The sequence below is a fragment of the Nannobrachium achirus genome (assembly GCF_963921795.1).
Source record: "Nannobrachium achirus genome assembly, chromosome: 18".
Taxonomy (NCBI): domain Eukaryota; kingdom Metazoa; phylum Chordata; class Actinopteri; order Myctophiformes; family Myctophidae; genus Nannobrachium; species Nannobrachium achirus.
In genome coordinates, this window is record NC_137825.1 from 55,718,391 (window position 1) to 55,743,402 (window position 25,012).

At 39.3% G+C, this 25,012-nt stretch overlaps 1 protein-coding gene across 1 annotated transcript; it reads right to left on the reverse strand.

Annotated features, from left to right (window-relative positions):
• Nucleotides 1-6,066: 6,066 nt before the first annotated feature.
• On the reverse strand, nt 6,067-13,940 carry LOC308303197 (retinol dehydrogenase 13-like; the record flags this gene model as incomplete). Its single annotated transcript, XM_080747521.1, has 7 exons — nt 13,819-13,940; nt 13,160-13,278; nt 10,719-10,874; nt 9,934-10,038; nt 7,260-7,472; nt 7,007-7,108; nt 6,067-6,389 (listed from the first exon to the last, which is right to left on the reverse strand). Exons 1-7 carry the CDS (start codon nt 13,881-13,883, stop codon nt 6,067-6,069), a joined length of 1,083 nt encoding a protein of 360 aa, XP_080603647.1. The 5' UTR covers nt 13,884-13,940.
• Between the last annotated feature and the right edge of the window lie 11,072 nt (nt 13,941-25,012).

Below are 25,012 nucleotides of genomic sequence, written 5' to 3' on the forward strand. Positions count from 1 at the left end.
CCTGGTTGGATCACTGTATATCGACAGCTGATGCTCATGACAGCATAGAGAAGGCTGAGATATTGTATAATATGGCCACAGCTGATCACATGCCTTTCAGAATAACTATAAATGTTAAGGGTCTACCCGAGCTGGCCAGTTATGGTAGTCAAAAACAAGGTGACAAGTTGGACTGGGCAATTCTCAATGAAGATGATTTGCAACACTATAAATCACTAACTGATGTGTACTTAAGTAACATTGACATACCAATTGATGCCATTACCTGTGGTAATATTAACTGTAAAGATGATGGCCATTATAGTGAATTGTGTCAGATGTATGACAACATAGTAACATGTTTAATTAATGGGAGCAAACCTTTTAAAAGAAAAAAGATCAAACAACATAATATGAGACCTGGATGGAATGTCCATGTTCATGAGCTACATGTAGAGGCTAAAGAAGCTTTTAAATGTTGGGTGTTAGCAGGTAAACCCAGGCATGGCCCTGAGTGTGAATCTAAGAAGCTTGCAAATGCTAGGTTTAAATATGCTGTACGCTATATTAAGAGAAATGAGCAGGCCATGAGGGCAAATTCTATGGCAAAAAAGCTTCAGAAAAATAATGTTTATGAGTTTTGGAAGGAAGTGAAGGTGGTTAACAACAGTAAGATGCCAATGCCTTCCAGTATTGATGGCACTACTGGGTCCGAAAATATTGCTGAGCTGTGGAGAAGACACTATACAAACATATTTAACTGTGTCAAAAGCGATGTCTTTACTATTGGTGAGGTTACCCACAGTGATGATGTGATCTTGAGACCTAATGAAGTGAGCAGCCTCATTGAGAAATTGTCTGTTAACAAAGCTTGTGGCCAAGATCAGATAACAGCAGAACATCTGAAGCATGCCAGCCATAAAGTTTCAGTGCTGCTTGCTATGTGTTTTTCAGGGTTGTTGATGCATGGTATACTGCCTGAATCTATGTTGTCTGTCCTGCTAGTGCCAGTAGTTAAAAACAAAACTGGGAAGTTAACAAGTATTGATAATTATAGACCTATTGCACTGGCAAGCATCCTATCCAAGGTACTAGAAGGTATCCTTATGGAGAGGCTCAATGAACATATAGCTACTACTGACAACCAGTTTGGTTTTAAGAAAAAGCATGGAACTGATTTATGTATTTATACACTTAAGGAAATTGTCAGTCAGTACAGAAGATGCAACAGTACAATATTTATGTGTTTTCTTGACGCGTCCCAGGCGTTTGATCGCATCAATCATGGTAAACTGTTTTTAAAACTAAAAGAGCGTGGTGTCCCATTATATTTAATAAGGATCCTACAGTTTTGGTATACACACCAAACTATGCAAGCCAAGTGGGGAATGAGTACGTCAACTCCATTTCTGGTGACCAATGGCGTTCGCCAGGGAGGAATTCTGTCTCCGGTACTCTTTAATTTGTACATGGACGATCTGTCTAAACAGTTAAATGAGTGTAAAACTGGCTGCATGGTGGGTGATAACCTTATTAATCATATGATTTACGCAGACGATTTGGTAGTACTGTCTCCATACAGTGCTGGCCTACAGCAGCTACTCAGGGTCTGCTCTAAATATGGAATGAGTTTTGACATAAAGTTTAATTCAAAAAAGAGTGTGGTGATGATCTCTAGAACTAAGGATGATCAGAAGCTCACCTTTCCCTCTTTCTCTTTAGCTGGTGAAGTACTGGAGGTGGTTAAAAAGTTTAAATACCTGGGTCATGTTATCAGAGATGATCTCTGCGATGACGAAGATGTTCAGCGCCAGTGTTGTAAATTGTATGGACAAGCCAACATGCTGGCTCGAAAGTTTCATATGTGCACAGATGATGTAAAAATAGCTCTTTTTAAGACATATTGTACTCCATTATATACAGCCCACTTGTGGTGCCGATATAGCAGTGGAAAAATTAAGAAACTTCAGGTGGCATATAATGATGCTTTTAGAATATTTCTGAAACTCCCAAGATGGACGAGTGCTAGTGAAATGTTTGTGACTAGTAACATACCAACCTTTCATGCGGTACTGAGGAATTTCATGTTTAAATTTATGTGTAGACTCATTGATTCAAAGAATGAATTAATTGTGGTCTTGACGGATATCACACAGAGTGATATAAGATATACATCCTGCTTCTGGAAACACTGGAGGCAATGTTTATATGTTTTTTAAAAAGGAATGTAAACAGTCTGGAACTGTATTTATACGTATTGTTTGTCTGTTTTTTGTATATATGTTTTTATGGACCATGTGTCTGAAATAAAGTTTATCATCATCATCATCATTCGGCTTGATTTTCTTGCAGGTGGGATTTATGGCTCTTTGAAGTGAGCCGAGCCGGATCTCTGCGATCCGTTCCTTTTCAAAGAGCCGTTCAAAATACCGTCTCATTTTAGTTACTTTTAGTTATTTTGTTACTTTCTAGATTTTGATTATAATTACAAATCACTTCAACCCTATAGGCCTGCATTTTGGCCATATACATTTCCGCCATTTGAAAATATTAGCCGATCTACAAGCTCACAATGTGTCACGTTGCGACACATTGTGAGCTTGTAGATCTGCTATTTTCAAATGATTTTTCCAAATGTTATTAATTGGAAAACCTGTGAAATGTGACGTTCTGCATATTGAGTACTTTCTATTCAATATGGGGCTAAATGTACTATAATCATATTTTTGTCTTAGGAATGCTACAAATAGTCTACAACACATTATTGAACTCAAGTCTCCATGGCACGAGTAATCAATAGAAAAAAAGTCATTTTGGGGGGTGAACTACTCCGTGCATTTTGATACCAATACTTTAGTGCTTTTACTCAAGTACATTTTAATTACACTTCTACTTGTGTATTTTGTACATTGTAGTAAAGAATGTTTGTACTTTTTACATGTAGTATTTTGAACGGCTCTTTGAAAAGGAACGGATCACAGAGATCCGGCTCACTTCAAAGAGCCATAAATCCCACCTGCAAGAAACTCAAGCCGAATGAGCTCCTCGCCTTTGGACCACACATTTTTCACAAATCATAAATGCCTTATGGGTAATGAAGTCCTGTTGGGGTGTGTGTTCAAGTCAAGGCCACTTTTGATAGCAAACTTTATTATAGCTATTTTTCATTTTCAGAAACATTCTAGAGAAAATAATTATATAGGCTATCCCCCCAAACATTGAAAGTCGTCATTATTTTTCCTATCAATAGATTGATGAAAGTTCCAGGACCTTAGGATGCTCTGGGAATTGTTCAAGTAGAATGAATCCAAAGTCGAGGACGTTTAAACAACAGTAGGCCTAATGGTCTTTCCCAGCAAGAGAGAGCCAAGGCAAACTCATTGATATTGATCAAGCATTCAAGCTCGTCTCCAATAACAATCAGCCTTTTATGATGGTACCACTCAGGATCTCTCTAGTGGTAAACTGACCCCCAATTTAAACGGTCTCGCTATCTGGTTTTCCATGGTCGATGTTCATCTGTGTGCATTAGTATAACGAATGCGACCTTGTGTGAGAGCTGTAGTATTTGGGGAGTTATTGACAGGAAGAGTCCCATGAAAGAGATAGGCCTTTGCACTTGCTGCAGCAAAGCCTACAGATACTAGTGCATTTATAGCATTTTTCATCCAAAGTGCTTTCCATAGATGGACTAACATGTCCTTTTTGTGTCTGTGTAAAAGCTTTTCCATTTTAAGTAACTTTATTGTTGTTTTTTGTTATCTTTATTATTATCATCATCATAGTAGTAGTAGCCTAGTAATAGTAATATTAGTATTCATGTATGTGAATGGATGGTATTACATTCAGTTATGTACAACATAAGACAGACTTCCAGGTCAAAAAACAAATGAGTCTTGTTTTCCTTTTTATATTTGAATGTAGGCCTATTTTCTTTTTTGGAATTTGTCATATAGCTACACATGCCAAAACAGATAACAAAAGAAGAAATAGCAGCATATATCTTATATGCCATCATAGAATATGGACTTGATAATGGACATGTTTAACATATTTGGCAACTTTCTTTGACACATGAACTTAAAAGCAGAACTTTCTATGCACTGCTTGTGTTTTGTGCTAATGTAATGTGAAACAGGAGATTGTGTAAATGATGTTGTTCATGAAATGAGGTTTATGAACTTCCAAAACATCACTAAAATCCTTAAATAAATATGCAAAATGCATAGATTCACTACTCTTTCAAATGCATTAAGCTAATATATTACCTACTCAACTGTAGTTTCATAGTTTGCAGCCAAGTGGCACTGTTGTGTAGGTTTGTGTCACATGCGAGGGAGTGAGGACTGAGAACAAAAAAGGAGTGAAGATATTCTAGATGTTTAAATGTTTCTTCTAAGTGATACATTACAGGGCCTTTCAGACAGTGAAAAGGTGCATAGAGTGCAAACGATTAGGAACATAGGTATTGGATTTTCCTCAGTGCAAAGTGAGCCAGGCATGATGAGTCACCCAATAGTAGGTTAGCCTACTCTACAAGTGCACTGCACAATGATCTACCAGCAGACATAAATACATTATTTCTGTAGCAGGGGTTGACACTAAGGTCTCAGAGGCACTTACAGGTCATGTTCTACTTGCCCAAAGGTCATGCCCACTTGCCCAAAAAGTAAATTGTCCTTTATAAAAGGTAAAATTTTAATTACCGCTCAATTTAACACAATTTTGGGGGCTGTGCAATAACAAATTTCATACCTATTTTTTTTTACCCAAAAACCTACATAGCTATGATTGAATATATGGGTTCTTGTTCTTTTATATTTTTAAGTGTAGCAACAGTAAAAAACGCACATTATAGGTAAATGGTGCTCTTATTTTACATTCCACAGACCAGAAGACAGAGCACTCTGGCCATGTTCAGGTGTTTAGACAGACATATATGTCGTGTGTGTTTATAGAGGGTTGAGTCCCCTCTCAAATGAGCACTTGCCCGGTCGGGCAACCTGAATGCAAACTTCACCTGCCCAAGAGTTTTATTCACCTGCCGGGGGCAGGTGGGCAAGCCTTAGTGTCAATGCCTGTGTAGAATAAAATAGATCGTTATTTTAAATAACTATACATATAAATATATTTATCTGACAAAACATATCTTTGTGGGTCCATGGAGCCTGGGAAATACGTCAGAATTAAGAGACGATTAAACACATCCATGTGGGCCTAAATGAGTAGACTAGGGTGCAATAACATTTGGAAATTGGTGTGCTGGTAGACGACCATCTGGAGACCTGTACTGCCCATCAATGACAGAAATGAGTGAGGCCTCCTTAGATTTTGTGATCCCATGAGGATCTCACAGAATCCCTGGCCATTACTCCAAGCTTCATAGGCCCCATTTACACTGGCAGCCAAATCCAGCCTGAATCAGATCTGAGCCACATCCAGATAGGAATCTGATTTGTTAAAATGAGTCTAAAAAGCCACGACTCATTTAAACAAATCAGATTCCAATCTGGATGTGGCTCAGATCTGATTCAGGCTGGATTTGGCTGCCAGTGTAAATGTGGCCATCAGGACTGCAGACTTGATCCCACATTTCTACCAGTCTGAACACTCACCTCTTCAGACTCTACTTTAAGTACAGTATGTTATTTAGATGCATGTTGTTTAGACTGATGCCAGGTTTGATATTTACAAAACTTACTTTGTAGGAGTTTGTGCTCTATTTACTGGCCCATGTTCCTTGTTTGATTATAGTTCATGTTCAACATAAATTCAGCAAATTGGTTACAGATTTGGAGAGGATAAGATAGCATAATCTGTAATAAGCTTTTATGTGTCCAATATTAATGCCATATTTCATTACCATTGAGTCCAGGACAAAAAACAATATCAAAGAGGGATTTTTATCACACTTTAACAAGACAACTTGAACACAATCATCCTGATGCAGGAACATATGAACAAGTACCAAACAATTGTCATTATGTAGACAACAAGGACCACAGATTCGGTCAATTCCTATGATGAGCCATACAGTATATCAGAGTTGGAGGTCTTACAGGTCTGACATTCACTGCTGGCTCAGGCCTACTGCACCGCAACAGTAACAGCCGGAGGTCCATCTGACTGCGAGCTCTGTCCCTGTGTTTGTGGAGCTGTGCTACTGTCGCCTGGTGGTGGCGTGGGCTTGCTGGCCAGTCCCTTATCTTCCTCCAGACCCACTAGTCTGGCACTTGCTTCCCACAGCCTCCGAGCCGCCTCCTGGTCAAGGGCCTGGGGTGCTGGTTCTTTTTCAGTCATCACGTCATAGTAGCGTCCCGTGAGCCCCTCAAGCTCCTCAGCAACGGCTAGGTAGACACTGGGCTGCGCTCCCAGCTCTGGCCCTTTCACCAGTAGAGAGAAGAATGGACCTAAGGAGAGGGAATATTATTATATAAAAAAAGTACAGAAAACTCATCATCACCACCATCATCGCAATTACAAAACGACCACTTTTGTTCAAGAAGGGCCAGAGAGAAGCAAACGCTTATTTTGTCCGGCCCCCAGATTTTGTCAAATAACCATATTGTATAACGAGATGTTGTGATACAAAAAGTGATATAATACCCTAAAAACAATTACATAAATGTAAATCGACCATAAAAGTCATAAAAGGTACATATAAAGTAAAGCAAAAAAAAAACTCTAACAATAATCAAAAAACATCTTATAAAGTAAATAATCATAGTAAATCAATATAAAATCAACTGACCATAATGTTGAAGCAGTCACTCAGACTGCTTATAGCAGCGCTTGAACCGTTTAATATTATTACATATTTTTTATAAATGTCACTGAAATGTCACTGATAGGTTTGAAATGACTACTCACAACAGATGGGACAATGTTCAATATTGAGTCCTATGAGATTAGGTTTTAATGAGTAGCTGGCTTAGCGCAGCATATGGTCAATTCATTTTCCCAGAGGCGACGAGAATGTGGATTCTCCTCAAAACCCAACAGCTAGTGACAAAGTCAGGTTACTCACCAAGTACCGAGCTCGAGAACTGGGATTGATGGAGGCCAGTGTGTCTCCCCAAATCTGTGGAAACCACCCCAGGGTGCACTGCATTCACAGTGACTCCAGAACCTATTATTAACAAACACACACATACAGTACATCTCCATGAGTAATATTTATGAAGAGACTTCCAATTCGCGATTATAAAACAGGAGCATATACTTTAGGCCAAACTCCTACGCGCACACGCCCACGTGGGTGAGAGTCACTATAGACTTGCCTTCTAACCGCCTGGCCAACTCTCTGGTGAAGAGAACGTTTGCGAGCTTGCTTTGGCAGTACGCCTTCTTTGTTTCAAACTTCTTCTTCTCCCAGTTCAGGTCGCTGAAGTCGATCTCTCCAACGATGTGGGCGAGCGAGGCCAGGTTGATCACTCGACTGGGGGCGGAGTCCTTCAACTTATCCAGCAGGAGATTTGTCAACAAGAAATGTCCTGAAATAAAGTCATACAAAAAATGATTTTACTCTACTAGTACTGTATGTATGTCATTAGGGCTTTCCGGTGTTGTACAGGGAGGGAGTCAGGGATATACCGTATAAGTCTGTTTATTTATGAACACATTCATATAAAAAAGGGATACTTTACCATAACACAAATAGGAAATTATGTTTCACAGAAAATGAAGTAGCCATTGTTCACGAAAACAGAATAAACCGTGCTTCATTCTTCCTCTTTCTGGTGCTGAATAAGTCTTAATTAAAGTTTAATTTGTTCTATTAATTTTATTTTCTATTCATTTTATTTATCAAAGTGTCTACACACTCAGTCACACAGGAGGGCCATTCAAGCCGCAAGTGGAGCCTGCCGCACCACCTTTCCCCAAGTGGAGCTTGCAGTTCTACTGCGGAGTGCGGACCCTGCTTCAGCTGAATGAAAATATGTTTGGATTGGGTGGGAGCAGGAGAAGACCTGGTGAAACATAGGAGGAGCCTGGCCAGGAGTCAACCCATAAGCTGCGTCTCAAGCAAAGATATTTAAAGGTGATACACCATGAAATTTCACTTTTCCTATTTTAAAACCTTTTTTTGGGGTCCCACTAGCACCTTCTATCCTCACAAAGTCCCATTTCTGACCGTTGTGTCTTTCTCTGGTTTTGAGAAGGTGAAGGTTAAAAGTATCCCACGGGTTCTCAAAACAGGCTGTTCAGATTTGCTGCCGATTGTGACGTCATCTGCCGATTGTGACGTCATCACAAAAAAAAAAAAGTGGCGCAGTTCAGGCCAAAGGTGGTACTGCAGCTGAAATGCTCTGAGAGCCATTCAAAAATGAGAGAGGCTCTCTATTCAGGAGTGGTAATTTAGCCTCAAACCTTTTGAAAAACGTTTTTGGGACATAAACAATATGACATAAATACTTTTTAAATGCATGGTGTATCACCTTTAATTTATGAAGATAGATCAACATCATTGGATGGCGACATGGTACACAAATCCTACAAAAAGCCTCCTAAGTGGGCGCCGGCTCTGAAGGCAAATCTCGCGCACGTCCCGTTTAATGGTGCTATAGATCCCGCGAGAGTGTGTTGCTGGGACAGCTAAAGGGCAATAATAAAGTTGATTCTCTCCTTTGTTGTGTCGCTGAAAAAAGACACTTTAGTATGACAATTCTGTTACGATAATATTATGTGGCTTGTGATGATCGGGTCCAATATTTCGTTCAGTGACCATAGCTTCTGGACTATTATTTTGCTCTGTGTTCACGTTAGCTCTCCCATTGTAAATGAATAGACTCCAAACACGCTTCTGCCTCCTAAAAAGGTATCCACCTACGTCATGCAGAAACGGGAAGTAGGGGTCTGTTCCACCCTCTTGCTATCGCCCTCTTGGTCTCAAGTCCTTAAATCAAATCCTATTTCCTTGCTTGTATGTTAGTCCCTCCCATTGAGGAAATAGAGAAGAGGAGAAGTCCCTTTTCTGATGACAACATCGCAGGTGATAGGGCCAACTCCCTTGCAGGGGCGTTCTATTGTTAGTGGGCGGGACTAACATACAAGGAAACAGGAAAGAAGTGTAGGAAATAGGATCTAATTTAAGGACTTGAGACGCAGCTCTAGAGCCTAGATTCCACGTGCCAGAGTGGTTTATCCCCCAGTCCCGGCAGAGTAGTTCCGGTGCAGCGGATTGAGTGACCCTATCTTCCCCTAATAGCACCAATCATGGATAGCTAATGCGACGTAAGTCAGGACTTGATCACCCCGGCTGGGTCACCTGGGCGAGCGTGTATGATGTTGGACCCGAAACACCCGTCGACCTCAGGCTACGTCACTGATGATGCGTCCCAGTTGCATCCTCGTGATGTTTTTTTTTCATCACAGTAAAAACTCAGTGTTCATCTTCCAATTTGTAACTCGGGTTAGGGTTAGAAAATAAAAATGTAACCAAAATACATCCTTACAAGTCAATTTTGGTTAGACTTATACCTAGGGCTGTCACAATTATCACATAATCGTCTAATCGTGATTTTTTGACATAATCGTGACAATTTTTCATAATCGTCATAATCGTTTCCATGTTGAAAAATGTTCATATATTTTAAAAAAAAGGTCAAAAATTGTGGAAATAGCAGATCTACAAGCTCACAACGCGTCGCATTGCGACACGTTGTGAGCTTGTAGATCGGCTATTTCCACTATCAATGTTATTTTTTAAGTAGTAAGTTGTCAAATATGTCAGTAATGTATTTGCATATTTAGGTTATATGTCATATCTACCATGTGCAACTTCAAAGCCTAAAAGCCAAACAGAAATGTAATTGTCAACGACAAATACACAATTAAATCGTTAATCGCCAATTATTTGAGTGACAATTAATCGTCATATAAAATGTCATATCGTGACAGCCCTACTTATACCTCTTTGGTTCCCGACTCTAATAATGATTTGGAAAAGCATACCTAAATGGTTCACACCAAACTGCATGTCGAAGCCATCCTCCGTTTTCCATGCGGGACATCGCATCACCCCTGCATTGTTTATTAGTATATCCACCCGTTGCTCTTCTACAATAGAGAGAAATAAACAAATAATGCATTTTATGCAATGATGTGAGCATCATTGCATAAAATGTTCTCTGTGCGGTTCCACAGTGTTCTTCACCTGCAGTAGGGTTGTTGTTATTGTTGTTGTTCTTTTTTGCATTGAACATCAGAACATATAAATAGAAATGGCATTTCTGTTTAGCTTTTAGGCTTTGTAAATATACATTTCACAGGGTAGATATGACAAATAACTTAAATATACACAGACATGACTGACAATGACCGGTACCAATAATCCAAATAAATAATGTACTAGAGCCAACATAAGCCACATTTAACAATTTGATATTTAAAAAAATATTTGATAATGTATGAACATAATGTATTGTATGAACATTTTACAACAGGGAAACGATAATGCAAAAACAATTGCGATCATCTCGAACAACTGTGACTAGGCGATGATGTAATAATTGTGACAGGCCTATTTAGAATTATTGAATGCTTTAGCTATTGAAAAATAGCAGATATACAAGCTCACAGCGCGGCACCGAGTGCCGCGCTGCGAGCTTGTAGATCTGCTATTTTTGAACACTCAGTGCCGCGCTGTGAGCTTGTATATCTGCTATTTTTCAATAGTTAAAGCATAAAATAATGATACAAAATAATGTGTACCCTTTCTAAATGGGTTAAATCTTCACCTCGGTTGACTCTCTCTGCAAACTGACGAATGGATTTCATGGAAGCCAGATCGATGTGACACGCATATACGTGGGGGTTGAGGGTTTTCCCGCGTATCTCTTTGGCCGCGGCTTCACATTTCTCCATGTCCCGACATCCCATAATGATCCGACCTCCTGTTGGTGTGACAATAGCAATCAGGCGTGTTAGTTAGGGTGAGGAAATCATTCATCATCATGTGTTTTAGTGGTTCCCAAACTTTTTTGCCCGGGCCGGGACCCAAAATAGTGAGAAAAAAAAAGTGTCCACGACCCACACATGGGTCCCGAACCAGTCCCACTGAGCACGCCGTCTAAAAGTGGTCTAATAGTCGTATAGATTTGAACGTTTTTTAGTTGTCTAAACTTAGACTAGACGACTAATAGACGTCTAATAGTCATCTAAATATAGACGGTCTACATTTAGACGACTATTAGACATCTATTAGTCATCTAGTCTAAGTTTAGACAACTAAAAAACTTTCAAATCTATACGACTATTAGACCACTTTTAGACGGCGTGCTCAGTGGGAGTGTTTGGGAACAAGTGTTTTAACCCATTAAAACCCGGGAAAGCATCTCTGTCAGGGGACATCGCCATGCTGACTTGTGGTGGACATTTTTGTTAAAATATATTATTATATTATATCTCTGCTGTCGGGCCGAAACCTCCTAACTCCAAAATGTAAAATTTTCGGGAAAACGAGCTCAAGTGGAGTTAGGAGGTTTTGACCGAAGGGCTTTTTACTACTTTTCATTGGTTCAATATTATTTTAACCAACACACACACACGTAAAGCGTGTTCAATAGCACATATTTATCAAAAAAGAGAGGGCCAATTGGGTGGAGTTAGCTGGTTTGACAGAAAGTGTGGAGTTAGGAGGTTTTGTCCCAAGCACTTTTTACTACTTTCCATTGGTTCAATATTATTTTAACCAACACTCAGATGTAAAAGGGTGTTCAATAGCCCTGATTTCGAAAACCTAAAAAATGGAGTTAAGAGGTTTTGGCCAGACAGTGACGATATTATTATATAATATATTGTTTGCCACAGTCAGACATACACATGAGCAGACAATAATATTACCAGAAACACATAAAGATACATGGGTCAAGGTAGCTCTGGTCCATAGCGTTAGTGGAGTTCTCCCTAACGCTATGTTCCTCTACATCCGTATTCCTTGGCAAAACCGGAAAACCCCGCCGTCTGGTCCGAAAATAACAAAAACTGTTTCGCCCCTCATCAAACCAAAGGTATCAGTGGACAGTTGAAAGCTTACTCTACTTAGTGGAAGCGGCCTGAGCCCCCCACCACACGATTAAAATACATTTCTAGGGCAAAATGAAAAATATTCCACCGGATGGAGACTCCATTTCTTCTCGTTTTTCACTATTTGTCGTCGCCATCAAGGTGCCAACTCACTACTGCCGCGCAGGTCAGAGGACCGAATTACACAGAGCATTAGTCTCACTGGGTGTTATTCAACTCTGTGACGTTGGAAGCGCTGTTTCGTAAAAACCAGGACGAGCGTCTCCATCCGGTGGAATATTTTTCATTTTGCCCTAGAAATGTATTTTAATCGTGTGGTGGGGGGCTCAGACCTCTTCCACTAAGTAGAGTAAGCTTTCAACTGTCCACTGATACCTTTGGTTTGATGAGGGGCGAAACAGTTTTTGTTATTTTTGGACCAGACGGCGGGGTTTTCCGGTTTTGCCAAGGAATACGGATGTAGAGGAACATAGCGTTAAGGAGAACTCCACTAACGCTATGGACCAGAACTAGGGTCAAGGGACCTTGATCACTGGCACACTGGGTGTGTGGCGTCACAGGCATAATGGCACACTGGGTAAAACCTGGCTCGCCATGCAGATAGCCCCCAGGGGGTCCCCAGCGAAAGTAGCTAATATAGCGTCACAATAGTCTTTATACTTGAGCGCTTGAGTAAAATTGTTTTAAGTGTGTCAAAATGTAATGAAAGTACCATAAGTAAAAGTACAACATGTTTGGAAATAGCAGATCTACCATCTCACGGCCCGTCGCAGCCTAGGTATAAAATAGGGCTGAAGTGGTTAATGTATGTTTATAATATCATAATTTATATCTGCAAAGTAATTACTAACGCTTTCAAATAATTGTAGTGGAGTAAAAGTAAAATATTTGCCTCTGAGATTTAGTGGAGTAGAAGTAAAAGTATTGGAAATTGGAAAAAGTAAAGTACAAATAAATACCTAAAAATTGTACTGAAGTAAAATGTACTTAGTTACTTTACACCACTGGGTGTCATAATTAAATGTAATGTTGGTATGTATGGCACACTCTGACTATCAGAAAATAAGAAAAGAAAAAAAAACATAGCATTTATGTCAAAAAGGTTGCCAGCCAACCCCTGCCCTATTGTGACATTATTAACATATTTCCATACCTCTGCGTGCCAGTTCTCTGGCTGTCTCTTTTCCAATGCCTGTGTTGGCCCCTGTTATTATCACAGTCTTCCCTTTAATAGTGGACTTGCTGGGAGAAATACCTCCAGTGACATGGTTCCTACAACGTAAAGTTAGATTGTATGAAGTTAGATTGTATGAATCCTGGGCATGCTGTATTTAACACAGTAGCATAGCCTACATACTTTCAATCAGCCTAATCAAAGGGACAAAGCAGCCCCCAGTCAAATGTTTAAGCAACTGTACACAACAGTCCTTTTTCTTTTTCTTACTGTCCTGTAACCTTAACTGCTGTGCCGCCTCTGGGTGACTTAATTTCCCCTGCCCCTTCTTTGTATATACTTACTGTTTGTTTAGACTTACTGTTTTCTCTTTTTTTTTCTCTCTCTCATTTTCTTTTCTTTACATATCTACTGCATAGTACTGTGTTCTATTCGTCTGTCATTCAATGTTATATGAGATACTTTAATGGTTTCCTGTTGAAATAAGCTTAGTCTTTTCCTGATCTCCTTTTAGTAGACCTTGTACCAGTGAACTGTACCGTCATGAAACTGTACCTTTTCCTATGCAAACTTCTAATAAAGCCTTCAATCAATCAAACTATCTAGAGTAGATATGCGGTTATACAGTACATACTCACTTCAATAAAACAGCGCCCCCAAACACTGAACAGAAAACAGAAACTGGGAAAATGTATTTGCTCATTATTTCCGATTAATGTTAGCAAGAAAGTATCATTGGAATGGTTATTTTGTAGCCAGGGACAAGATCATAGGACAAGACAGCTAAAAGAAATGAACAAGGTTATGTATCGTGCGCATGTTTTTAGTGTCACCACTCACATTGACCAATCACTAGCAGAGCCAGAACATTGCATTATGGGAAATGCAGTTCCACCTGCAACGAACCCAAACCTGATTTAGTAGTCATCATGATGACATAATCCAGGCTGTCTCACAGAAATACAGGCATATTTCTGTGATCATATTATATATTGGCTTATATTATTTGCTAGTAGGCTATTAATTAAATAGTGTAAGGATTGAACAGGGTTTATCTTTGTCAATCAATAAGCTTTCTAGTCTAGAACAGTGACTTTCAAAGAGGGGTCTGTCTGGGGACACCCTTGGGTCCTTGAAAGGGTTCCAGGGGGTCCCTGGCAAAAGTACTATTAGTATTATTAGTAGACCTACTATTATTACTTCCCTGGCATCTTTCCATCTTTCCGAATAAACTATTTGCAGAATGATGTCTAAAAGAAAGAAAGAAAGAAAGAAGTAAGGAAGGAAAAAGGGTCCTACTTGAAAATGTCTGAGAACCACTGGCCTTCTATGTTGGTATGTGACATCTGGCATGCCATGGACTGTGCTAACAATTCACAATAACAATAGGCATAATAGTGGGAGCGTTTCAGGCAAAGATTGTGCACTTTATGAAAGAAGCATGAAATTTGGCACACAGTTAGAACATGCCATATGGAACATTTTTGGCTATAGGGGCATCGCAGATTTGTCTTGGGAAACTTGTGGGAGCCAATCAAAGTTGGGCTCTCATAGACTACAATAGAGTAAAATAATACAAAAAATAAATATGCTTTAAGTAGCATGTGAGGGGTCAAACTAGGTGTTTTTCGGGATTCTGAATCCAATGCAAGCATTTGTTTTGCACGAAAAACAACCCTAAAACTGTGAAAAGTGATGACTCATCACTAAACCATAGTTTGTATGGGGTCCGATTTTAGCCCAAGGAATGTTTTTCCTGCAAAACAAATGTTTGCATTGGATTCAGAATCCCTAAAAACACCTAGTTTGACCCCTCACATGCTACTTAAAGCATATTTATGTATTATTTTATTCTAGAGTAAAGTCTATGAGAGCCCAACTTTGATTGGCTCCCACAAGTTTCCCAAGACAAATCTGCGATGCCCCTATAGCCAAAAATGTTCCATATGGCATGTTCTAACTGTGTGCCAAATTTCATGCTTCTTTCATAAAGTGCACGATTCCATCAAAATACTGCCCGAAACGCCTGGACTATAACAAGCTAGGCCTAATAATAATTTACAAAATCGCATTACTATTGCTACTTTTGTCTGACGCTGTAGTATGACGACAGAGAGACTACATTTACGAAGAAAAAACATTAAAAGTTTAAATATAGAGATAAGAGGTTTCTGCCCGACAGTAACTTTATGCAGCAAAAGTAGGGCATATACAGTGCAAGTACAATATGTGCAAAGTAGCGCGTACAGGGGGTTAAGTCCCCAAAAAAGGAGAATGACAGTGTATGCTCTACTTGTGAGCAAAAAGCTAGGGGAGTTTACAGATTGAAGACAGTACTTTCTGTCCTTGTTCAGGCCTCAGGGGGTGGGGAAGGGGGGGGCAGCTTGCCTGACCTGACCGCATTGCCACAAACTGCCAACTGCTGGGATGACATTTGTCCAGGTTTGTCGGAATCCTTTTTGCCCTGCTCAAACACCTGTTATCATAATGCATCTTACAGAGATGGGAGGGAAGTTCACTCTATAGTCGCGGGTCCTGGGAGGAGCGAGTCCCGTATCCCTCTGTGATGGCCCCTCAGAATCTCAGAAAGCTCTGAGTGGTAGCTAAGTAAAAGGATGTCAGAACCTTTTCAGCTGGCTGAGGTGATACAGGCATAGCATTATTTGCCACAGTCACTGTATTTCAATGTCAAACATTCTTGTGCAACTACAGAAGTATAGATTCGTTCATCTCTGTCTGCAAGTGAAACTGTAACCTTCTACCATCCTATGACATGTGTGCCTTGATTTCATAATCATCCAAGCATTATACAATTTTTGGGTAGGCCTATAGGTATATCAGGGAATATTTTCACAGAACTCTTCCTATGTGTTTCACTTTAAATATACGAGAAACATATAGGCTATACAAGTATTACACTTAAGGATACTTACTTAATAAAAATAATTCAAGTTAGTGCTATATAGTATAACAATGTTTTTTTTTCTTTTGTGAAAAGGTTAACGCTCTACAGTCTACAGGTATATTCAGATAGTAATCATTGCTATAGAAAGCATTTGTTCAATAACAGTTTTGTCTGTCTTCATGTCTTATCTCCAGCTCTTTAACCCATTCAGAACGTGTACACATTATTGTGTATCATTATTTTATGCTTTAACTATTGAAAAATAGCAGATATACAAGCTCACAGCGCGGCACCGAGTGCCGCACTGCGAGCTTGTAGATCTGCTATTTTTAAAAAATCGTGAAAATTTGAATTTTGACCCGATTCTATAAGTGTCTTTTGAATCCTTCTAAGATTTTTTGAAAAAACTATGTCTCTATGTCAGCAATCTCAATCTGACTAGCCATCGTCAAAGAAAAGGTCCTTTTCACTTAAATGGAGCAATTAGTCTGTTCTTGAGAGACTACTATGTCAGTGGTGCTCAAACCTTTTCATGTGAAGGACCCCCAAAATGATATTTATTTGGCCACGGACCCCCATCTCAAAATATCTAGTTCCAGGGACCACCCAGAAGCAAAATTTGAGTTACAAACGTTGGCTTTGAAAATACATATATTCAAAGATTTGCACACATTTTCACGACTTTTTCAAAAATAGCAGATCTACAAGTATATCTGCTATTTTTCACTGGTTAAAGCATTCAATAATTCTAGGCCTAAGATACCAACACATTCTCACCCTCCCTGCGTCAGGGCAAAGATACAGATAAAAATTGGGTTGACAATTTAATCCAATCAGGAGAGAGTACCAGCTTAAATTTGATAGTGTTCCAGTTACAATCTTGTCTGCTCTATTTCAATTGTTTATCCTGTATCCTGAGCCATGCATTGGTTTAGCGCAAGTTTATATTTTGGTTATGTTTGTTTGTTTACACCATGAAAAAACATGGACAATCACTGGTGATCAACTGGGTCTCAGGCATATTGGCAGACACATCATTATCTTAAAGTGATAGTTCACCTATTTATGACATGAAGCTGTGTGAAATACTTGCCATTAAAATAGTGGTTACAAATGTATTAATCCATTACCAGAGTCCCGTGGTCAGAGTTCTGGTCATTTTTAGATGAATATAAAGTAGTTCCGGTGATTTGGCAGGGGCTCATGGCCCAATCCTTAAAAATAGATGAATCCACAAAACTAGCTTCATTTGTATTGTTGACCTATTTCTACCAAATAGACCAACTTTCGTTCAACTTTGACCCCTCTGTCACATGGTACTATTTTTTGTGTCCAGTATCACTACGCCGCTGCAACGTATTTCCCCAAAACAAGGTGCTTTGCAGGCAGCTGATCAGAACGAAACCTCGCTCTATATGGTAGAAATAGGTCAACAATACAAATGACGCTAGTTTTGTGTATTAATCTATTTTCAATAATTGGGCCACGCCAAATGGCCCCCACCCCATTGGAACTACTTAATATTCATTAGAAACTGACCAGAACTCTGACCACGGGACTCTGGTAATCAATTAATACATTTTTAACCACTGTTTTAATGGCAAGTATTTCACACAGCTTTGTGTCAAAAATAGGTGAACTATCACTTTAAGTGACTTCTTCACAGGGAGGTGTGGACAAAGGTATGTGTAGAGTAGCCTACCAACAGAAGCTGCCATGTAGGTAGACCAGTGTAAAATAAAACCTTTTCATCCTTGTCTAGAAAATAACTTTGGTCATAATAAGAGGACAAATGTTCCACATCAGAACGCAACTGAATATTTTCTCTTCTCATATTTTGAAGTTCACTGTTCATTGAATCAATCAAATCTCCAGTAATTTCAGTTTGGGTCTCTACACTGCACACATTGTTGCTGATATGATCATTTGTGGTAGCATCTTCAACTGCAGCAGAGGCAGCATCAGCATCATCAGCAGCAGCAGCATCATCATCATCATCATCATCATCATCATCAGCAGCAGCAGCAGCCGCCATAAGCTGGAGACCTCTCTGGGTTCTATTCAAACAGCGTTGGTAGCGTGATGACCCTGGTCTTTTGGTGGCTGAAGAGAAGGTTCCAGTGGTCCTGTCATACCAACTGATGGAACCCAATCTGGGTCATCTTTGTAGACAGTACAGCTCTGCCCTTTTACCTGCATGTGATGAGATACAGTATGGCACATTCTTAAATCTAATATTAGATGTCTTCATACTGTACTGTCTCACAAAGCCAAAGTGAAATAATAAGTTCTCAGTTAGTTGGCCAAATGGGTGATAAGTATATATTGACTACGTGATATTTCAATAATTGTTCAATATGTTCACAAGGTATGAAGGTAATAGTTTTTTTTGTTTTTTTTTTATTTAGTTTTACCGTTGAGACCAAAAACAGTGATAGTGTACTAATGGAACCAAATGGACCCGTACAGGTCTTTAACACTGAATCTCTGAACCAAATGGACCCTTGCAGGTCTGTAACTCTCTTTTCGACTGCAGCTTTAGCACCACACCACACCACACCACACCGCACCACATAAAAATATCTACATTTTCACTAAAGTACCCCTATCGGTAAGAAACAAATTGACCCTTTTAACTGTGATTATAATACATAATACATTTGTATTACAACTATATCCTGGTGGTCTAAATGAAAAGCCAGTGAGTGATCAGTCATTATGATGTGTTTGGCCCTGTTTGGCCTAGCTCAGACCTACTCTAGAGTGGATACTTTTTAGTACCCCGTTTAGTACCACTTTCACACCACTCTACCCATGACCTTGTAGTGGAAAACCTGTCACAAGTGGGCGGTGTGGTGTGGAGTGGTGTGGTGTTGGGCCAGTGGAAAAGGGGCTTAGTGTACACAAATGGAATCAAATGAACCCTTACAGGTATGTAACTCGTTTCTGTCCAAAAGCTTTATTGCATTTTGACTTTGTAGGGCAGTGTATTAGGCTATGAAATTAGATAATGCACAGATATTAAGCTATAACGCTGTATACAGTACAGTCTATACTGTACATTTCTTATATTATTATTATTACTACATACACCAGTATTATTATGATTATTATTACCACCCTTATTAGAGTAACCAACAATAACCAGAAACACTCAAAAGGCTCAAAAGTGGAGGATCCCAACATAAAGGAAGGATGCCAGAGGAGGAAAACAATTTTACGTGTTTTTATTGTTTTACCCACACCAGAAAATCATGTCAATCCCAACAAGAGAAGAATTGAATTAATCAAAGAACAAAAAAGGCCTGAAGACGCTGGCCAAACTGAATATTAAGGAGGGGGAGCTAGGCCAGCCCCTATAGGGCCGTTGGAGCTAGCCCCCCTCCCTAACTAGAAAACATTCATCTCTAAACTACAATCTAACAAGTTTAACAAAACTACCGTTCATCTCCAGGCCAAACTAACAAACATCTGTTCCCCCAGATGATTAGCATAATGTGAAACATTATTTTCTCACCCAACAGTAAACAAACAAACACACAAACAAACAAACAAACAAACAAACAAACAAACAAACAAACAAACAGAATAAGTGTATACAGGGTAGGCCTATTTGCATGATGTTTAAGACCGAAATGACAAATTGTCACTGATGGATAAGGATTGATTGATATCAATATGAAATTACATTTTAGTGTTAGACAACACTTTCAGTTTTAAAAGTGTCAAGGTTATTTTGTTTTGATCTGATAACTAATCCATTGTGACGAGATGTCTCCACTCCAGGTCTGTACAAAGATGTTGACCAGGGAAATGATATCTCAATAAATGTCAGACTGCCCAGGACACAGGATAACAAAATGATATTGTCAAGCCATGATATCTGGCCTGGCTACTGGGCCAATAACACGAAAACATCTGATATCCATTGTCATGCTTAATTGTCCAATCAGAATGTGACTAATGTATTCTGTAACTCCATATATCTGTGAAATCATTATGCTTTGTACTCAGAGAGCTACGATGGGTGATTTTGCTCTACTGTACTTACTGTACTTGCTACAATTTGAACTCTGAACTATATTTTCAATACATCTAATAGAAAAACGGACTTGTACACTGTGTGGGCTCCTTTTATTGTGTGAGACTCTAACTGTGATTTTATTCTGTGGAGAGAAGCTGAGTCTTCTTGTGAAAGGATAACATTCTGAAGGAATTACAAATATGGGAATAAACCAAAACCCATCAAATGGTCACTTCTTGCGGATTTCTACTGAGTTGACGTTTATGGATTCGATCGAACTACTGGACAGTTTGTTTGAGTCCCACTGCGTTCATCTCTGCTAGGGAACAACCAGCCCGAGGATATTATCAGATGTTTCCCTTGACTCCCACGGAGTATCACTGAAATGATTCTCTCCCACACGCTCGATGCCGGATCAGCTCAGAGGAGATATTGGGGACTCAACTCGGACAGTTGGACAGTTTTTCTTTTTAACCTCATCCTCCCTGCTGCTGGAACCATGCAGGAGTTTCGGCCCCAGCCGGACACAGACAGTCTCTCTCCGCACAGAGACTTGAGAGGCATGCATGCTGCATTCTCACACACTAAGTCCTAATTCAACAGAACCCAGGTCATACGTTTATACCTGCTGTCTTAGAGTCTAGCTAGCTCTTAACACAGCTGCGTTTTTATTGTTTAATGTTTTTTAGTCTATTGTTTTGTCGCTTTTTGTTACATGTTTTGAGGACATAGCAGCCGTTTGGCCACGGAGATTGCTTGTCTAAGGTTGGTGTATCAGTACAGACTTCAGTATAGATTTCATTTTATGCTCCAGAACAGCTGTTTCAAGACGTTCTGATGGAAATCCTTTTTTTTGGTGACCAGAACATATTTTGTTCTGAAGGAATGTCTTTTGGCCAGTACGGTACCCAATACGGCTGATTAGAGCCACTTAATCACATAAGAAATAGCGTGGTTATTTTAATTGGTAGATTTCCTTTATGTTCCAGAACAGAACGTTCTGACGGAAATCTTCATGCTTTACGCTTACATGTCTTCGTTTTCGTCTCAGTCTTATTTTATTTTATTTTTAAATTTCTGTCTCAGGCCACTCTGAGATGTTGAATACAGGAGCTTTTTATCTCAGCGCTCCCAAGAACATTTTTAAGAAACATGACCATTCAAGCTAAAGAAGCCCCCTGCTCCGAGAAGCAGTGTTTTTATCGTGTAAAACCTGGACCCACACGGATGAGATGTTACAGTCTAAACCCAGAACCTCTTTTTAACCCGGACCTCAAGTCATTCTGGAAGATCATCGGGGACTCCCAGTTATCAACACTGCCTAAAACTTTTCCTGGAACATTTCAATGGATATGTGCGGAGCTGCGGAGAAACCGGACATTATTGCCACTGGATGTGTTGCTGGATGCCACTCAAACCTCATTAGGAAGGAACAGAGAACGCAAACAATGTTTTCAGATGCTGAAGGGCTTGACAATGCCCCCCCCCCCCCAGCCGAACCTGGCTGGCACTGCCCTTTCACTCACAATGCGATGGGACGCGTTGTGAGCTTGTAGATCTGCTACGTGACTTTCTGGATTACAATGTCCCGAAAAGAACAAACACTCTTTTGACCTTGGGGACGTCCAGATGGTACTATATATTTTGTTTACTTTTGACTAAGTACGACTTCTGAAAAGAAAAAAAAAATCAAGTTCTGACTGACAAACCCATGTGTTAAATGTTTTTGATATATTGTCTGTCTAATCATCTCTAATCCCATTTTCCTCCCCTGGTTATATTTTGGTTTGTCTATTATGAAAGCAGGAAAATCAAACCAAGTATTAAGTGAGCGGTGCTACTTCTGTGTACAATACTGTACAATATGTGCTTGGCTTATATTGCTGGCTTGCTGGCGCTTATATGCTTGCCCGCGCTCGCTTGACCGATGCTTACAGTTGGTTTATAAATGTTTTATTTTGAAAAAACTATGAGGGGATTGCTGGGATGGCTCGATAATCTATGTTTTTATCTCATTTTCCTGATTTTATTTTGAGAGGCCACAAGTCGCTTCTCTGCATTTCTACTCTGTGTTTGACCTCGCTCTCTCTCGAAAAAGGGGTCTCACTTTCTTTTTGTTTTTGTTCTAACCCACTTGCCTGGTTTGCAAAACTAGGAATTATTTACACATATGACCTTTGGTCTTGGTGTCTCTTCTCTCTCTCTCTCTCTCTCAAAAGGGATCTCATTCGCTCTTGTTATGACTACACTCGTACTGATAACAACCAACACTTGGGTTTATTTGAATGTTTCTATGTGATGCCCCTAACGTCTTAATAATTTTTTTTCCCATCAATGACAGGTGGGCTTTATTTTATTTTAGGGGACAGGACGGACTAATGACATGGCAGAACAGGTATAGGTGAAAACCTCACCAACTCGCTACCAACTTGACTAACTGACTGACTGTTTTATTTCAATTTTATTTTTAACAGGTTTTCTTCTGTCCTTCTGTTTTGTCGTGAAAGACACTATTTCCTGTAACAACTGAACGCTGGCTGACTTGTTGAGATTGTTTTCATTCCTTTCAGAACACAACAAAAAACAACTGATAGTGTGCCTGTCTGCTGGAAGACAGGCCTTTAAGGTTAGAGGGTCTGTGTGTGTGAGATTTATTATTAATGTCAACATCCCCCAACCAACTCAAAATAGATCCTCAATTATTTAGTAATCCTTTTCTTTTAAACCACATTTTAGGGACATGTACCAAAAACGTTACTTTCACCAATATTTGCCAAAATCCATCTTTAACACGTAAACTGCAGTATGGGTTAAAGATGGAAGAGGCCTATCAGCCCTGTTTTACTCAACTTTTAATTTCTCCCGTTGGTTTATTTTGGGTAATCCTTCATTCTCTTTACTCGAGTAAAGGTACTTAAGTTACTTACTCCCCAGCTGCCGACTGCAGGCGGGGACCTTGTTCAGAATATATAACAAAAAAAAACAACTAGTCAAATCCCACAATTATTACGACTCTATTGACAGCTTATACAGTATTACACATATGAAAAAAAGAAAAAAAAAGAAAAAAAAGAATGACATTATGATTATGTTATGTGTTTCTATTTCATTTTTCTTATTTTATTTCTTTAAGTTTCATTCATTTTCTGGTTTTCTAACCATTTTAATAGTTTGGTAAATGCTTATTGCGACCGTCAGGGAGCAGTTTACTATGAAAACCTCCACCGGCCGTCCGTCCGTCCGTCCGTCCGTCCGTCACACGTCACACGTCACACCTTTGTTTGTGTACGGTGTGATGTCATATATCTTCAGTATGACATCACACCACATGTGTACACAAACCTTTGTGTACGTTGCTGTGGCAACAGTCTGTTGTTGCTGGTCTGTTAGTGTACGTTAGCAACCACCTTAGCAACCATGGTTTTACCCTAGCAACCAACTGTTTACCCTAGCAACCAACTGTTTACCATAGCAACCATGTTTTTTTACCCTAGCAACCAACTGGGCATAAAAGGGATTCTGTTAGGGATCTCCATATATGGGCATAAAAGGGATTCTGTTAGGGATCTCCATATATGGGCATAAAAGGGATTCTGTTAGGGATCTCCATATATGGGCATAAAAGGGATTCTGTTAGCTGTTAGTGATCTCCATATATGGGCATAAAAGGGATGCTGTTAGGGATCTCCATATATGGGCATAAAAGGGATTCTGTTAGGGATCTCCATATATGGGCATGAAAGGGATTATGTTAGGGATCTCCATATATGGGCATAAAAGGGATTGTATCCCAGATGATGCCCTGTACTTGGGATTTGTTGATGTAAATGTTCACATAGAGTGTAATAATTGGTAAAACAAACTTTTGGCCTATTTGTGGAGATAAGCGACCAACGGTCGCTTATCTCCCGATTAGGGAGTCTTACTGGTCTTGTTATGGTACACTTCCCCCCTCACAGGCTTGGAAGCTCACTCTAACTCTGACAGTGAGCAGAATCACTGTACGTCTGTACACTTGACAATCTGTTTCCCATTTGACCATATTTTACAATTTTTGTCACACCCAATTTTTGTCTGTGCCAAACGGGAGGGAATGTGTTTGGAGAATGAAGGAGAATTTAATATTTTTTCATTTTTAATTTATTTTAATACCTTTCAATTTTAATTTCTTTCATATTTTCAGTTTCTGAACTCATGTTTCATTTTCTGAATTCATATTTCAGTTTCTGATTTCATATTTCAGTTTCTGATTTCATATTTTCATATTTCATTTTGTTTTCATTTCATCCCATTTAAATATATTTCATTTTGTGAAGTTGATTCCAATCCTCAACAGGTTTAATCTGTTTCCCCTAACAGAACAAACTGACACAACTTGTGTCCCCTTTTGGTGATGTATTTGAACATTTCAATTTATTTTTTATATATAAATACCATATTGCCTTACAGTATGGATTGATTTGTCCCTGTCTTTTCCCTTGTCCTACAGATAAAGATATTTTGAGATGATAATTGAGAATGATTCGACAGACACATACTTCACTGTCTGTCCAAAATGGAAATGTCAAAAAGATGATTGGAAAGTCCATGTATTTCGTGAGTATGAAACTGCATCACACACGTTTTTCCCACTGTAAAGTGTTTTCTTTCAGACCTTGACTCGGACAAAAGCCAGTAAAAGAAAAATCATTTGAATAGACAGTTGGCTTTAAGGGGGCTCCGGTTTGACATCTCCCTATAATGACAATTAACCACTCATTACCTAAAGGTAACCTCGGAGGTGTACGAATTATGACCGCCAAACGGCTGATCTTCGGATGCTGTCTAAATATATTTTGAATGCTTTTGTCTTTAACCTAAATTATGGTAAAGAGTCAAGTTCGTCTTGTTTTGACTAGAATCG